The sequence below is a fragment of the Zalophus californianus genome, chromosome 13 (assembly GCF_009762305.2).
Source record: "Zalophus californianus isolate mZalCal1 chromosome 13, mZalCal1.pri.v2, whole genome shotgun sequence".
Lineage (NCBI taxonomy): Eukaryota > Metazoa > Chordata > Mammalia > Carnivora > Otariidae > Zalophus > Zalophus californianus.
Genome location: NC_045607.1, coordinates 36,458,522 through 36,476,511, shown reverse-complemented (window position 1 = coordinate 36,476,511; position 17,990 = coordinate 36,458,522). Strand labels below are relative to the sequence as shown.

The 17,990-nt window shown below is 39.7% G+C and overlaps 1 protein-coding gene across 3 annotated transcripts in view; it reads left to right on the top strand.

Moving 5' to 3' along the window:
- Positions 1 to 17,990, top strand: part of LOC113933991 (phospholipid-transporting ATPase FetA-like) — a 118,428-nt gene that overhangs the window by 33,367 nt on the left and 67,071 nt on the right. For all 3 annotated transcript variants that reach the window (XM_027614402.2, XM_027614404.2, XM_027614403.2), the window contains one exon: positions 17,647 to 17,705. In XM_027614402.2, coding sequence (XP_027470203.2) covers positions 17,647 to 17,705 — 59 coding nt within the window. The remainder of the gene's footprint in view (positions 1 to 17,646; positions 17,706 to 17,990) is intronic.

Genomic DNA, 17,990 nt, shown 5'->3' with positions numbered 1-17,990 from the left:
CTTTGGGTTATTTGAAAAATCATTAAAGAAAAAAGTGTAATCACAAAGGGAAGGAAGTTGGAGAAACTAAAAGGAAAGGACAGAAAAAGAAAAAGAAGGAAAACAATAGGAAGGGGGAGGGGCATAGATATTGTGGCATTTAGAGCAGAAAATTAATCAGAGCTTTAGTAATAGAATCCTACACAATACCACACTTAAAAACAAAAAATAGACCATGTATATTGCATAACTCTGTGTGAACATACTACAAACCATTGAATTGTACATTTTATTTTAAATAGGTGAATTATATGGTATGTATATCTCAATAAAGTTATTTAGGATAAAAAAGACATCTACAGTTTTTAGAGTTAGTTTCTAGAATTATGTTTCTTTAGAAAATATAAAGCAACAATTGAACTAATTTATAGGAATTTTTCCTGACCTTAGTAACAGGAGCAGGGTAGCAAGGTAAAATACACGATTCCCAATTAAATTTGAATCTCAATAATGAATAATTTTTTAGTATAAATATGTCCCACATAAATATTTGGGACATACTTTGTATTTTTATTTGCTAAATCTGGCAACCCTAAACAAAGGGAATTAAGTTTTGAATCTCTTAGAGTGAAATTGCTTCTTAGTATCACCAGGATTTACTATTAGATCCAGCTTTGTGTGAATGGCATTTTGTTTCTAAATGATGGCCTTTATTATAAGTTTTCCAACCTCTCATCTCCAATCCCAGGGAAGGTTTTATGACTGAGAAACCCTGAAAGTGATATCTAGCAGTTCAATCAAACATGATTAATTTTACCTTTACCACATTGATAAAAAAAATCATTGGCTCTACTTTCCAAATGATGTCAGAATGGCAAAGCACCACTCCCAACTTCCATCTATGTGGAGTGATATGAATGATATTCCTGTCAGCTTCTCCCTTGAGAGAAGAGGGAAGAAACCAAAGATCTCCAACAGGGATAGTGGGTAGGACCTTTAGTTTTGTTTTTTGGTTTTTTAAAAGATTTATTTATTTTAGAGATTGAGAGAGCATGAGTGGGGGAAGGGGCAAAGGGAAAGGGAGAGGAAGAGAGAGAATTTCAAACAGACTCCTTGCTGAGCACGGAGCCCAGCATGGGGCTTGATCTCATGACTCTGAGATCATGACCTGAGCCTAAATCAAGAGTCGGACGCCTAACTGACTTAGCCACCCAGGAGCTCCCCCTTTAGTTTTGATCATGTCCTGAACTGTGCCAACTGACCAATCTTCTCTGTCACCCTATTACTAAATTAGGATTTGGTGGGTGTTTTGTTTTGTTTGCTTTTATTACTATTTTGATTTTCTATTTGTTTTGTTACTATTTTATTTTCTTTTATTACCATTTTGATTGTCCTTTGAGTAATTCTACTCTTATTTCTGCTCAGCTTGGACAGGAAAGTTAGTGAAGTTATGGAGGGGATGGGCAGAGGCAGAGGTAACAGAAGAGCTAGTAGCTCAAGAATTGGACTTTTCATGACATTCAAGACTTTAGTGAGCTTCCTCTCCAGATTCTCCTTTTTTAATTTTTTTTTGAAGATTTTATTTTTTTATTTGACAGAGAGAGACACAGCAAGAGAGGGAACACAAGCAGGGGGAAATGGGAAAGGGAGAAGTAGGCTTCCCGCTGAGCAGGGAGCCCGATGCAGGGCTCCACCCCAGGACCTTGGGGTCATGACCTGAGCCGAAGGCAGCCGCTTAACAACTGAACCACCCAGGTGCCCTGAGTCTTTTTTTTTTTTTTAAGATTTTATTTATTTATTTGACAGAGAGAAACAAAGCGAGAGAAGGAACACAAGCAGGGGGAGTGGGAGAGGGAGAAGCAGGCTTCTCGCGGAGCAGGGAGCCTGATGCGGGGCTCGATCCCAGGACCCTGAGATCATGACCTGAGCCAAAGGCAGACACTTAACGACTGAGCCACCCAGTCGCCACTCTTTTATTTTTTTAATTGAAAATATATGTAATTTTATTTTTAAACTTTCAAAAAATTACAAGTACAGCACAAATATCCATAATCTCCTCACCCAGATGCCTAATTGCTAATATCTTATCACATTTGCTTCATCTCTATGTATGTGTGTGTACCTACTATACATATTATGTTTATATATAACATATTTATTATATATATAATAATTAGTTGTTTTCTGAGCCTTTTTTTTAAGATTTTATTTATTAGAGAGAGCATGAGCGGGAGGGGTGGTGGGAGGGGTAGAGAGAGAGGGAGAAGCAGACTCCCCACTGAGCAGGAAGCCCGAAGCGGGGCTCAATCCCAGGACCCCGGGATCATGACCTGAGCTGAAGGCAGATGCTTAACTGACTGAGCCACCCAGGCATCCCATTTTCTGAGCCTTTTTTTTTTTTAAGATTTCATTTTATTTATTTGACAGAGAGAGACAGTGAGAGAGGGAACACAAGCAGGGGGAGTGGGAGAGGGAGAAGCAGGCATCCCACAGAGCAGGGAGCCTGATGTGGGACTCGATCCTAGGACCCCGGGACCATGACCCGAGCTGAAGGCAGACACCTAACGACTGAGCCACCCAGGCACCCCTTTTCTGAGCCTTTTGAGAACAAGTTGCATCCATGATGTCTCTTCACCCCTAAATACTTGGGTGTATATTTCTCCACATCGAGGACCTTTTGCTACTTAACCATATAACCATCCAAGTTAGGAAGTCAGCATTAATACAAAATCGTCATTCAATTAATAGACTCTTGTACCCCCCATGTCACCTCCATTTAAATTTCACCAACTTCCCTACCAATGTCTCTTCTTCCTTTCTATGCTATCCCTTTCAGTAACACGTGCTCCTATTATCTCTTTAGCCTCCTCCAGTGTGAAACTTCTCTATTTTTCCCTGCCGTTCATGTCCTCAACATTTTTACCCCCTTTTTTTTCTTTTTTACTTTCTTTCTTTTTTTCTTTTTAATTTGAGTATAGTTGACACATAATATTACATTACCTTCAGATGTATAACATAGTGATTGGACAAGTTTATTCATTATGCTATGTTTACAAGTGTAGCTTACATCTATCCTGATACATCAGTACATCTCTATTAAAATATTATTGACTATATTCCTGACGCTGTGCCTTTTATTCCCATGACTTATTCAGGAAATACAGGCTTCCTGCTATGGTTGAATAAGTCTCCAGGTTCTTTTTGACACTACACTCTACCCACCCTCTTCAACCATGCTAAATATCCTCCTGTTTGCTGACCTTGGCATAGAAAGATCAACAAAAGGGGCACCTGGGTGGTTCAGTCAGTTAAGCATCTACCTTTGGCTCAGATCATGATCCTAGGGTCCTAGGATCAAGCCCCAAGTTGGGCTCCCTTCTCAGCGGGGAGCCTTCTTCTCCCTCTCCTCCACACTCGTGCTTTCTTTCGCTATCTCTGTCACTCTCTCTCAAATAGATAAATAAAATATTAAAAAAAAAAGAAAGATGCTTTCTCTCGCTATCTCTGTCTCTCTCAAATAAATAAGTAAAATCTTTTAAAAAAAGAAAAAAAGAAAGGGGGCACCTGGGTAGCTCAGTCATTAAGCGTCTGCCTTTGGGTCAGGTCATGATCCCAAGGTCCTGGGATCGAGCCCCGCATCGAGCCCCACATCTGGCTCCCTGCTCGGTGGGAGACCTGCTTCTCCCTCTCCCACTCCCCGTGCTTGTGTTTCCTCTCTTACTGTGTCTCTCTCTGTCAAATAAATAAATAAAATCTTTAAAAAAAAAGATTAAAAGAAAAGATCAACAAAGAATTAGCTGACATTTCTCTTTCAGCCCAGCTGTTCTGTGATTATGTAGAAACTCCCATAAGGAGGTGATTATCCTCCATTGGAGGGTTTAAACAGAAATCTGGCCACAATTTAACAAAACATGTTTTTAAACATTTACTTGTGTGCTTGTTCATTCCGTGAATCTTTATTAAATCCAAGACCTAATGCTGAACTACGTAGTAGGATACAGAGATTTAAAGAAAAAAAGGAGAGATAGGGTCTCTACCTTTAAGTAGCTCTTTGTTTAGTGGGAGAAGATGGTATTATGAATAAATATGGTAAGCGAGCTAAATGTAAACCATGAGACATAGCAGTGGACAGACTAAACCTGAAACATAATGAAGTGGTGATGAGGAAACAAATGAGTTACTGTTTATTCTGTGGGACCACAGGCCCTGCCCTTTCTTATGGTGGCTCTCTTCTATGTCATTTAGGTATTCTACTTACCATTCTTTAGATGGAAATATCATTTGTTGATATCTTAGAGATGTAGTCTGGGGAAAGGAAATAGAAATTTTTTTGTGTGTACCCAAGACTGGAAGTCATATGGTTAGCTGAATTTACTGGTAGCTATCATGTTTCAGATTATACTATTTGACTACAAAGGAATAAATTGACATCATTTGGAATCTAAGAAATTCAAGTATTCCTTTTTTTTTTTTTTTAGATTTTATTTATTTATTTGACAGAGGGAGACACAGCAAGAGAGGGAACACAAGCAGGGGGGAGTGGGAGAGGGAGAAGCAGGCTTCCCGTGGAGCAGGGAGCCCAACTCGGGGCTCGATCCCAGGATCCTGGGATCATGACCTGAGCTGAAGGCAGATGCTTAACAACTGAGCCACCCAGGCGCCCCTAAGAAATTCCAGTATTCCTAAAGTAAACTGATGCCAACTAATCTGACCAGAAATTACAGAAATTGGCCAATTATCCTTCCTCTGGCAGCTATCCTCACTTTTTAGAGATGGGAAAATTTTAGCCACAGGCATTAGGTGACTTGGGTGAAATTACCTAGGTCTGTTGATCTAGAATAATAACAAGGGATCATTGCTGAGTTTCTCCCACTAGCACGTGGGCTTAATTGAGTTGGGAGTGGTGTAAGGAGAGAGGGTCTGACGAATCTACTAGAGACTTGTATTCCTAAAATCATCTCACTGCTTTTCTTTCTTAGCTGGAAAATTCCATTTGTGATTGAGTTCCCACTATGAGCAAGGAGATATTTGCTGAGATCCTCCTAAGCCTAATTGCCACCTGACCAACGGCCTTCTTCCCTTTTTCTCCCTTCCTCCTTCTTCCTCCTGGTTACTTATTTTTCAGTGTGCCTCTTTCTCTAGTTCCCTCTTACAGAGCTCATTTTCCTTTTTAATTTCTGCCATTTCCTTGTCTAGGCTAATCTCCAATCTTCCGTAGCTTTAACCCTTAAAACCTGAGATTGGATTATATCCAGATTGCATAAGAGCTAAGTTTTTCACCCTGGCATTTGAATCAAGACACTAAGAACACTGTTAGACAGAGGCTTCTCCTATTTTGACATTTCCCTTCTACTACCATTGAATCTACTCAAGCCCACCAAGGGCTTGAGTAGAGCTCCCCTCACTAGACTGTGGCTTTTGTACCCTTCCTTCTCTACTGACTAGATTAGCTTTGTACATCCACAGGAGATAGCTGAAAGTTCAAAAGGGAGCATGGGGCTCCCTGTTCAGCAGGGAGTCTGCTTCTTCCTCTGCCTCTGCCTGCCGTTCCCCCTGCGTGTGCTCTCTCTCTCTGTGTCAAATAAATAAATAAAATCTTAAAAAAAAAAGAATTGTTCTAAAATGATGCTTTGTATGCCTTAATTTATTAATCCTCACAATAACCTTATGAATAGGTATTATTATCATTTCAATTTTACAGATAAAGGAAATGAGTCCCATAGAGGTTAAGTAACTCCCTCAAGGATACATAGCTGGTAAGTGGAGAACTGAGATTTGAACCCTGGCAGCCTGACTCAGTTGCTCATGTTATAAACCACTGTTGGAGGCTACCATAGTTTTAAACTCTAAGTCCACTGCACATTTTGTAATACCACGTTGCCTTGCTTCACCAAAATGGCCCTTTCAGTTCAATTATTTTACCACCCACAGTCTAGCTCTGATCTCAAGACAGGTCCCTTTGAAACCAGGCCTTCATTCAACAGGCTGTAGACTCAACCCTTAGTTACCAAAGATGGATGCATTTTCCAGTCACCAGAGGCTGAGCTAGGTTTTTGTGTCCTTGAATTCTGTAGTCAGGACCTTTTCAACTAGACTGTCTTCTAGACTCTCCTTGTCTAATCTAATTTCTAGTCTTCTATAGTTCTAACCTCTCATCCATAATTCACATTTTGTCACTCTTGTTTCAGCCAAACAGAAAGTTTGAATTAACAAGTAATGGGGTAAACAATCAGTCATCCCAGTCTTTTCTCAACAGTAGTCACAAGCCCTAGCAAATTGGTTTTGTTGTTGTTGTTGTTGTCATCGTTTTGGTGAATCTTGAATTAATCTTTTATTATCCAGTCTGAAAACTGCCTGCCTGCCTTTATTGTCTCAAACATGACTGGCGACTTTCTTTCCTTAGGCTTGTCTTCTGTCTCTCTCAGACTTTGAGTTTCTTCTCCTAGATGATTGTGCCAACTGACATTTTTTAACCACTTTTCTCATCATTCCTGCTTTTCTTTTTTTAGAGGCATCTTCTGAAATCTGACTTTCTAGCCCTCAATTCCTCTTCCCTTCCTATTGGAAGTCCTACTTTCTTTTCTCCTTTCTCTTTTTTCATGGAAGATGTGATATCAAAGAGCCAGAACTAGGTGAAGGTTACTCCTGCCCCCACTTTGGAGTCTCAGTCTGTCTCCACCAGCTCAGGCTCTGAACTTTGGGATCTACCTGCTTTACTTTACTCTTAAACTCAAAGAGGGAGGTATGTATTAAGTTGTTGTACAGAGCCTGGACTCCATGTATATCTTGGGACTGGTGGGCTTAGAGAGAATAGCCTGCTGCACCCAGATGAGTTGCTGGAAAAACCTGTTAGACCTTTAGTAAATTAAAAAATAGTAATATCTAGGATTAAATTTAATAAGCAGTGTAAGATTCAATAAGAAAATATTAGAACTTTATGAAGAGTTATAAAATAATATTTTTTAATAAATAGAGAGGCTGTGCTGGTTGGTTGGGTATGATTAGAGGGTCAAACGGCATGGGAGAGACTGATTTTACTTATCATTGCCTAAGCGTATTGAGTATGAACACAGTAGATTAGCCTACTTAGGGATTGAATAACCTCAACACTGGTAGAAATACCAACACTGCCCTGATACTCTTCCATAATCAGGCAGCTATCTGGGCCCCTGAAAAGTCCCTGCACAAATAGCATAGGCCAACTAGCAGCTCTAAATCCTAGATGCAGCTAAATTATCTGAGCCATACATGTTCCACTTCTTTGGATAACCTAAGCTACAATGGTTAGCTGAAGCTCTTGTATCACAAAGTTGTAAATAAGCCACTAACTAGTCAAAACAAGGCACAACAAAAGATCCTATCAGTTCCTTTTCAACTTTCCCCATCTTTATTCACATAATCCTAGTAATCACTAGAATTAAACAATGTGAAAGAAATGCACTAGTTTGGTAAACACACTAGAAGGTGCATAGCTGGATCATAAACCTAGCCCACGGAAGACTCATATGTATTGCTAACAAAGTAACTATACAGACATGATCGTAATAATGCACAAAAGAGTGGCTTCCCAGGGATATACCAACAACTCTCTATCTTCCTCACAGTGATCTATAGTGTATCACTAAGTGGGGGACTAATAGTGCAAAAATGTGAACTCCATCCCACTTAATCTGTATAATCTCTCAAATCCTGGAGTGAAAGTAACTAAACATCCCAGTTTCACCTTTCCTATAATTTGTGCAGATCCCTGAACTTCCTCATAATTCTATTTTTGTACTGCCCAATGTGCAGATTTTGGCCCCTTAGGTATTTTCTATAAGAAATTTACTCATGTTAGGGATGCCTGGGTGGCTCAGTCAGTTAAGTGTCTGCCTTCAGCTCAGGTCATGATCCCGGGGTCCTGGGATTGAGTCCCACATCGGGCTCCCTGTTCAGCAGGGAGTCTACTTCCCCCTCTGCCCCTACCCCTACCCCTCCCTCTGCTTGTGCTTACTCTCTGTTTCTCTCTCTCTGACAAATAAATAAATAAAATCTTTTAAAAAAAAAGAAATTTACTCATGTTATAACTTCATGATGTTTAGCAATTTTTGCTGATGGCCAGAGGAGGAACAGAGATTACGTGAAGAACCATAAAATCCCTGCCTTATCATTGTATTATCATCCCCTCAGCTATTTTTTAAAAGTCTGTGATCTAAACAACAGGTGTTGGTGAGGTTGTGGAAAAAAAGGAATCCTCGTGCACTGTTAGTAGGAATGCAAACTGGTCCAATCACTCTAGAAAAGAGTACGGAGATTCCTCAAAGTCAAAAACAGAACTACCCTGGGGCATCTAGGTGGCTCAGTCAGTTAAGTGTCCAGCTCTTGATCTCGGCTCAGGTTTTGATCTCTGGGTTGTGAGTTAAAGCCCCGCATTGGGCTCTCCCCTGGACGTGGAACCTACTTTAAAAAGGGGGTGGGGTGGGGAATAGAACTATCCTACAATCAAGCCATTGCAGTACTGGCTATTAACCCAAAGAATACAGAAACACCAAACACCAATCCAAAGGGATACATGCACCCCTGTGTTTATAGCAGCATTATTTACAATAGCCAAGATATGGAAGCAGCCCAAGTGTCCATAGATTGATGAATAGATAAAGAAGATGCGGTATACATATACAATGGAATATTATTCAGCCATAAAAACAATGAAATCAGGGCACCTGGTTGGCTCAGTCGTTAAGTGTCCGCCTTCAGCTCAGGTCATGATCCCACGGTCCTGGGATCAAGCTCCCCATCAGGCTTCCTGCTCGGTGGGAAGCCTGCTTCTCCCTCTCCCTCTGCCCCTGCTTGTGTTCCCTCTCTCACTGTGTCTCTCTGTCAAATAAATAAATAAATAATCTTTTAAAAAACAACAACAGTGTAATCTTTGCCATTTGCAATGACATGGATGGAGCCAGAGATGCTAGGCAAAATAAATCAAAGATAGACAAATACCATGTGATTTCACTCATATGTGGAATTTAAGAAACAAAACAAATGAGCAAAGGGGAAAAGAGAGAGAAACCAAGCAACAGCCTCTTAACTATAGAGAACAAACTGATAGTTACCAGAGGGGAGGTGGGTAGGGATATGGGTAAAATTGGTGATGGGGATTAAGGAGTGCACTTGTTGTGATGAGCATTGGGTGATGTATGGAATTGTTTAATTACTATATTGTACACCTGAAACTAATATAACACTGCATATTAACTAACTAGAATTAAAATTAAAACTTTAAAAAAAAGTCTATGATCTTATCGTCCTGAGAAATGCAATGTAGTTTCCCAGACCGGACTGTTTCTCCCATGGGAGGTAGCTCTGACTCTCAATCTTGAGGAAGCTGGACAAAATTTTTTTTTTTTTTAAAGATTTTATTTATTTATTTGAGAGAGAGAGAGAATGAGAGATAGAAAGCACGAGAGGGAAGAGGGTCAGAGGGAGAAGCAGACTCCCCGCCGAGCAGGAAGCCCGATGTGGGACTCGATCCCAGGACTCCAGGATCATGACCTGAGCCGAAGGCAGTCGCCCAACCAACTGAGCCACCCAGGCGCCCTGGAAGCTGGACAAAATTATTCTGAAGTTTATCTAGAAGAGAAAATAAACAAGAAGAGCCAAGAAGACTTTTAAAAAGAAGACTTACTATCCTGTATTAAAAATTACATGATTTAGTGGCACCTGGGTGGCTCAGTTGGTTAAGCATCTGACTCTTGATATCAGCTCAGGTCATGGGTTGTGAGATCAAGCCCCGCATCGGGCTCCATGCTAGGTGTAGACCCAGCTTAAGATCCTCTCCTCACCTCCATCTCTTAAAAAAAAAAAAAAAAAGTAGAGAGGGGGAGTTAAGATAGCCGAGGAGCAGGGGACCCTAAGTCTCATCCCTCGAAAACAGCTAGATAGTTATCAAATCATTCTGAACACCTGAGAAATCAATCAGAGATCTGAGAAAAGAAATGCTGCAAATCAATAAGTAGAAAAGCAATCACCTTTTGGAAGGTGGGAAGTGCAGAGATTTGAATCGGGTTCGTGATACAGCTGAGGATATGGCAGGGAGGAGGGAGTCTGCTTATGGATGCTACTGCAAAGTATTATAAACAGTGGAGTGCAAAATTGGAACTCTTAGAAATCTGCTACAGTGGGGGACGTCCTGGCTTAAAGGTGTTAGGTGGTGAAGCAGGGCAGTATCCCAGGTGTGACAGCATGGTCTCAGGATCCCCAGGGTCAGAAGAAGAATGGGGGGTGCCTGAGTGGGGCAGAATTCCCAGACGTAGGAGTGGGGAAGCCGGTTGAAAACAGTAAGTCTAGGTGCTGGCTTTCTGTTCTCCGTTACCATAAACTGTGAACTGCTGCATGGTCGTGCAACCACTTTCCTGGGGGGTGTCCAGCAAAAGGCAGAAGGTGGTGAGACCCTCCTCCCTCCCCCAGTCTGCGCTGCAGGAATCCATAAAATTTGGGGTTTTGAAATTCAGTCGCATGCCTGAGATAAAAACAGTCAGTCACAGGTCAGGTGAACACAGAGTTCTGATGGAAACCAGGGAGACAATTGTGATTGCTTTTCTGTGAGGGCTCACTGAAGAATGGGGGCGTGCAAATTTTCAGCTCGGGGCTAGAGAGTGGGGCACCACCATATTCATCTTGCCCATCAGTGCTGAAATCCTGCAGGGAGCAAAAGAGTGCTGCACAGTGGAATCTGGAGCCACTTACACTGAGCCAAGCCTCTGTGCAAGGGAAGTACATTTTCAATAGGGCAAGTCCACCTGAGAATCAGGGCAACAGGCTCTTCTGCCAGAAGACCAGCACAAACAACTGGATCACACCAAGTTTACTGATCACAGAAGGCTGCAAAGCTTCAGCTCTTGGGGAAAACAGTATATGGTATTCTTTGTATTTTTATTCTTTAGTCTTGCAGTATTTTTTTTTTGGTTATTTTGTTATTTATTCAATAATTTTTTAATTCTTTTAAAATTATTTTTATATAACATTATATTTTTTTTATTTTTTACTTTCTTATTTTGGGATCTAGATTCATTCTTTCTTTCTTTCTTTCTTTCTTTCTTTCTTTCTTTCTTTCTTTCTTTCTTTCTTTCTTTCTTTTCTTTTCTTTTCTTTCTTTTCTTTCTTTTCTTTCTTTTCTTTCTTTTGGTGGGCAGCAAAGCAAGGTTTATTGAGTGATAGCAAACTGATAGTACAAAGATCCTGGGGTTGGGGGGAGGGATCTAGTTCCTTTTAACAAGCAGACAAAAACACACCCAGGATCTAGTTTTTTGTTTTGTTTTTCTGTTGTTGTTTTTTCTCCTTCTTCTTTTCTGGACAGAATTATGAGACAGAGAAATTCACCCCAAAAGAAAGAACAGGAGGTAGAACTCACTGCCAGGGATTTAATCAATATGGATATAAGTAAGATGTCTGAACTGGAATTTAAAACAATGATTATAAAGATACTAGCTGGGCTTGAAAAAAGCATAGAAGACACTAGAGAATCCCTTACTGTAGAAATAAAAGAACTAAAATCTTGTCAGGGTAAAATTAAAAATGCTATTACTGAGATGCAGTCCCAAATGCAGGCCATAAAAGTGAAGATGAATGAATCAGAAGAGCAAATCAGTGATATAGAAGATAAAATGATAGAAAATAAGGAAGCTGAAAAGAAGAAAGAAAACTATTAGATCACAAAGGAGACTTAGAGAACTCAGTGATTCCATAAAGCAAAATAATATCCATCCATATTATAGTAGTCCCAGAAGATGAACAGGAAAAAGGTGCAGAAGGTTTATTTGAAGATTTTATAGCTGAGAACTTCCCTATTCTGGGAAGGAAACAGGCATTCAAGTCCAGGAGGCACAGAGAACCAGCCCCCCCCCCCCCCACCGCAACATCAACAAAAATAAGTTAACATCTTGACATAGTGAAGCTTGCAAATTTTGAAGTTAAAGAGAAAATCCTGAAAGCAGCTCAGGACAAGAGGTCCTTAACCTACAAGAGTAGACACATAAGGCTGGCAGCAGACCTGTTTACAGAGACCTGGCAGGCCAGAAAGGACTGGCATGATATATTCAAATTGCTAAATGGGAAAAATATACAGCCAAGAATACTTTATCCAGCAAGGCTGTCATTCAGAATAGAAGAGAGAGAGTTTCCAGGACAAACAAAAACTAAAGGAATTTGTGAACACTAACCCAACCCTGCAAGATATATAAAAAAGGATCCTTTAAGTGGAGAGAGAGCCCAAAAGTAACAAAGACCAGAAAGGAACAGAGACTGTCTACAGGAACAGCAACTTTACAGGGAATATAATGGCACTAAATTCATATCTTTCAATAATTACTCTGAATGTAAATGGACTAAATGCTCTAATCAAAAGATGTAGGGTGTAAGAATAGATAAAAACAAACAACAAAAAAAAAAAAAACAAAAGAAGACCCATCGATGTGCTGCCTACAAGAGACTCATTTTAGACCCAAAGATACCTCCAGATTGAAAGTGAGGGTGTGGAGAACCATTTATCATGTTAATGAACATCAAAGGAGAGCTAGAGTACCCATCTTTATATCAGACAAGCTAGATTTTAAACCAAAGATTGTAATAAGAGATGAAGAAGGACACTATATCATAATAAAAGGGTCTATCCAACAAGAAGCTCTAACAATTGTAAATATTGATGCCCCTTACTTGAGAGCAGCCCAATATATAAACCAATTCGTAACAAAATTAAAGAAACTCATTGATAATAATACAATAATAGTAGGGAGCTTTTATACTCCACTCACAGCAATGGACAGGTCATCTAAACAGAAGATCAACAGGGAAACAGGGGCTTTGAATGACACACTGGACCAGATGGACTTAACAGATATATTCAAAGCATTTCATCCTAAAGCAGCAGAATACACATTCTTCTTGAATGCACGTGGAACATTTTCCAGAATAGATCACATACTGGGTCACAAATCAGGTCTCAACTTGTACAGAAAGATTGAGATCATACCATGCATATTTTCATACCACAGTGCTATAAAACTTGAAGTCAACCACAAGAAAAAATTGGGAAGGATTACAAATACGTGGAGGTTAAAGAAAATCCTACTAAAGAATGAATGGGTCAACTAGGAAATTAAAGAAGAATTTTCAAAATACATGGAAGCTTGGGGTGCCTGGGTGGCTCAGTCAGTTAAGCGGCTGCCTTCGGCTCAGGTCATGATCCCAGGGTCCTGGTATCAAGCTCTGCATTGGACTCCTTGCTCAGCGGGGAGCCTGCTTCTCCCTATCTCTTGCCTGCTGCTCCCCCTGCTTGTGTTCTCTCTCTCTGTGTCAAATAAATAAATACAATCTTTTTTAAAAATTAAAAAAATAAAAATATATGGAAGCAAATGAAAATGAAAACACAACTGTTCAAAACCTTTGGGATGCAAAAAAAAAAAAAAAAAAAACACAAAAACCTTTGGGATGCAGCAAAGGCAGTCCTAAGAGGGAAGTATATAGCAAGACAGGCCTTCCTCAAGAAACAAGAAAAGTCTCAAATACACAATCTAAATTACCCCTAAAGGAGCTGGAGAAAGAACAGCAAATAAAGCCTAAATCCAGCAGGAGAAGAGAAATTATAAAGATTAGAGCAGAAATCAATGATACAGAAATAAAAAGAACAGTAGAACAGATCAATGAAACTAGGAGTTGGTTCTTTGAAATAATAAGATTAATAAACCCCTTGTCAGACTTATCAAAAAGAACAAAGAAAGGACCCAAATAAAATCATGAATGAAAGAGGAGAGATTACAACCAACACTGAAGATATACAAACAATTATAAGAACATATTATGAGCAACTATCTGCCAATCTGGAAGAATGGATAAATCCCTAAAAACATATAAACTACCAAAACTGAAACAGGAGGAAGTAAAAAAGCTGAACAGACCCATAACCAGCAAAGAAATTGAATCAGTAATCAAAAATCTCTCAACAAACAAGAGTCCAGAGCCAGATTCCCAGGGCTTCCCAGAGGAATTCTACCAAACATTTAAAGAAGAATTAATACCTATTCTTCTGAAACTGTTCCAGAAAATAGAAATGGAAAGAAAACTTCCAAACTCATTCTGTGAGGCCAGCATTATCTTGATCCCAAAACCAGAAAAAGACCCCACTAAAAAGGAGAATTACAGATGAACATGGATGCAAAAAGTCTTACCAAGATACTAGCTAATAGGATCCAACAGTACATTAAAAGGATTATTCACCATGACCAAGCAGGATTTATTCCTGGGCTGCAGGGGTGGTTCAACATTTGCAAATCAATCAGTGTGAAACGCCACATTAATAAAAGGAAGGACAAGAGCCATGTAATCCTTTCAATAGATGCAGAAAATGCATTTGACAAAATACAACATCCTTTCTTGATAAAAACTCTCCATTGTGCAGAAATAGAGGGAACATACTTCAATATCATAAAAGCCATATATGAAAGACCCACACCAAATATCATCCTTAATGGGGGAAAACTGAGACCTTTTCCCCCAAGATCAGGAACACGACAGGGATGTCCACTCTCCCCACTGTATTTCAACAAGTACTGGAAATCGTAGCCTCAGCAATCAGACAACCAAAAGAAATAAAAGACATCCAAATCAGCAAAGAAGAGGTCAAATTTTCACGCTTTGCAGATGACATGATACTCTATGTAGAAAACCCAAAAGATGCCACCAAAAATTTGCTAGAACTGATACAGGAATTCGGCAAAGTCACAGGATATAAAATCAATGCACAGAAGTCAGTTGCATTTCTATACACTAACAATGAGACAGAAGAAAGAGAAATTAAGGAATCGACCCCATTTACAATTGCACCAAAAACCATAAGATACCTAGAAATAAACCTAACCAAAGAGGTAAAGGATTTGTACTCTGAAAACTATAGAAGGCTTAAGAAAGAAATTAAGGAAGACACAAAGAAATGGAAAAACTCATGGATAGGAAGAACAAATATTGTGAAAATGTCTATGCTACCCAAAGCAATCTGTACATTCAGGGCAATCCCTGTCAAAATACTATCAGCATTTTTCACAGAGCTGGAACAAACAATCCTAAAATTTGTTTGGAACCAGAAAAGACCCTGAATAGCCAAAGGATTGTTGAAAAGGAAAACCAAACCTGGAGACATCACAATTCCAGACATCAAGGTCTATTACAAAGCTGTAATCATAAAGACAGTATGGTACTGGCACAAAAACAGACTCATAGATCAATGGAACAGAATAGAGAACCCAGAAATGGACCCTTAATTCTATGGTCAACTAATCTTTGACAAAGCAGTAAAGAACATCCAATGGAAAAAAGATAGTCTCTTCAACAAATGGTGTTGGGGAAAATGGGACAGCCACATGCAGAAGAATGAAACTGGACCTTTTCCTTACACCACACACAAAAACAGACTCAAAATGGATGATCAGCCCTAAATGTGAGACAGGAAACCATCAAATCCTGTTAGAGAACACAGGCAGCAACTTCTGTGACCTCGGCCACATCAACTTCTTGATAGACAAAGGCAAAAATGAACTATTGGAACTTCATCAGGATAAAAAACTTTTTGTACAGCAAAAAGTTTTGCACATTCAACAAAACTAAAAGGCAGCCTGTAAGATGGGAGAAGGTATTTGCAAATGACTTGTCAGATAAAGGGCTAGTTTCCAAATCTACAAAGAACTTATCAAACTCAACACCCAAAAAACAAAAAAAAACCAGTTAAGAAATGGGCAGAAGACATGAACAGACATTTCTCCAAAGAAGACAATAGAAACATGAAAAAAATGGGGCACCTGGGTGGCTCAGTCATTAAGCATCTGCCTTCGGCTCAGGTCATGATCCCGGGGTCCTGGGATCTAGTCCTGCATCAGGCTCCCTGCTTCTCCCTCTCCCACTCCCTGCTTCTCCCTCTCCCACTCCCCCTGCTTGTGTTCCCTCTCTTGCTGTCTCTTTGTCTGTCAAATAAATAAATAATCTAAAAAAAAAAAAGAAACATGAAAAAATGCTCAACATCAGTCGGCATCAGGGAAATACAAATCAAAACTATGATGAGATACAACCTTACACTGGTCAGAATGACTAAAATTAATAATTCAGGAAACAAAGGATATTGGCGAGGATGTGGAGAAAGGGGAACCCTCTCACACTGTTGGTAGGAATGCAAGCTGATGCATCCACTCTGGAAAACAGTATGGAGGTTCCTCAAAAAGTTAAAAGTAAACTAACCTCCGACCTAGGAATTACACTACTAGGTATTTATCCAAAGGATATAAATATCGGGACCCAAAGGGGCACCTGCACCCCAATGTTTATAGCAGCAATGTCCACAATAGCCAAACTATGGAAAGAGCCCAGATGTCCACTGACAGATGAGTAGATAAAGAAGATGTGGTATATACATACAATGGAATATTACACAGCCATCAAAAAAATGAAATCTTGCCATTTGCAATGATGGGGATGGAACTAGAGGGCATTGGGCCAAGTGAAATAAGTCATTATGTGGAATTTAAGAAACAAAACAGAGGATCATAGGGGAAGAGAGGAAAAAATAAGACGAAACCAGAGACGGAGACAAACCATAAGAGACTCTCAATCATAGGAAACAAACTGAGAGTTGCTGGAGGGGAGGGTGGGGTGGAGGGATGGGGTAACTGGGTGATGGGCATTAAGGAGTGCATGTGATGTAATGAGCACTGGATATTATATAAAACTGATGAATCATAGGCCTGTAACTCTGAAACCAATAATACATTATATGTTAAATGTATTTAAATTTTAAAATGTTTTAACAAATAAAAATAAAAAAATACAAATACACACAAAAAAAGATTTTTCATAACACAATAATGGGCTCTCTATTTGTAACAGTTCGTAACACCTATGTGCTTTGATGTGATGGTTTTGTCATGTGTTATAGTTATCAGGCTCACTACTACTAAACTGCAGGTCCCTTGAAGTCAGGGACTGTGTCTTACTCATCTTTTTAATCCCCCCACAAGATCAAACACACTAGCCTTTGTACAATAGATGCCTAATAATGATTTATTGATTTAAATTTCATTAAGCAAGTTTAGGAAAAGCTGCCTTGGCAAGACCCTCAGATACCTTAAAATAAGATGCTGGGATTGACTAATTGGAAAGGGCTGGGGTTGTGTGTTTAGCAGTAATGTTGGTACAGCCATCCTGTTGTCTGTGGAGACATAATCTAGGATTACTAAGAGACATTCATGATACAAAACTCAAAAGTTTCTTGTCCTGGGGCGCCTGGGTGGCTCAGTCGTTAAGCGTCTGCCGAGCCCTGCATTGGGCTCCCTGCTCGGCGGGAAGCCTGCTTCTCCCTCTCCCACTCCCTCTGCTTGTGTTCCTTCTCTCACTGTGTCTCTCTCTGTCAACTAAATAAATAAAATCTTTAAAAAAAAAAAGTTTCTTGCCCTGTTGCCTCCAGAAAGCTTTAACACTTGAGGATTTCCATTTTTATTGTCTTGATTCTTTGAATAGAGACAGAAATCCCATTTGTAGATATAATACTCCTCAGTGAGAAAGTGTGAAGATCTAGTGAAGTCTTCACTAGCAGCCAGTATCCCAGGCTGATCTGTAGAGGGTTATCCTTCTCATCATTTCTCTCCTCTTTTTCAGAACAAGTGAGATATCTGCAAGCCAACAGCAGAGAACTCAATTCTACATTTGGGTATCCTGTGAGTATTAGGCCTCTAGTTACTTTGGAAAGAGGCTATTATTCTCCCCTAATATTCCCCTTTGTGAGTGGGGCAGGAATTCATTGTAGATGTAGATCCTACAACATAGGTTCTACTTTCTTTCAAGCTCCTATACAATGAGGGCTGGAATAGTGAGGGCTCAGAAACCAAAATTAATTCTAGTGACCTAGGCTCAGGAGAGAATATATCTCAGATTTTGGGTTTCATGTATAATTTCTGGAAAAGAGATATTGTAGCTTTTTCTTGCACAAATGAAGTCATAGT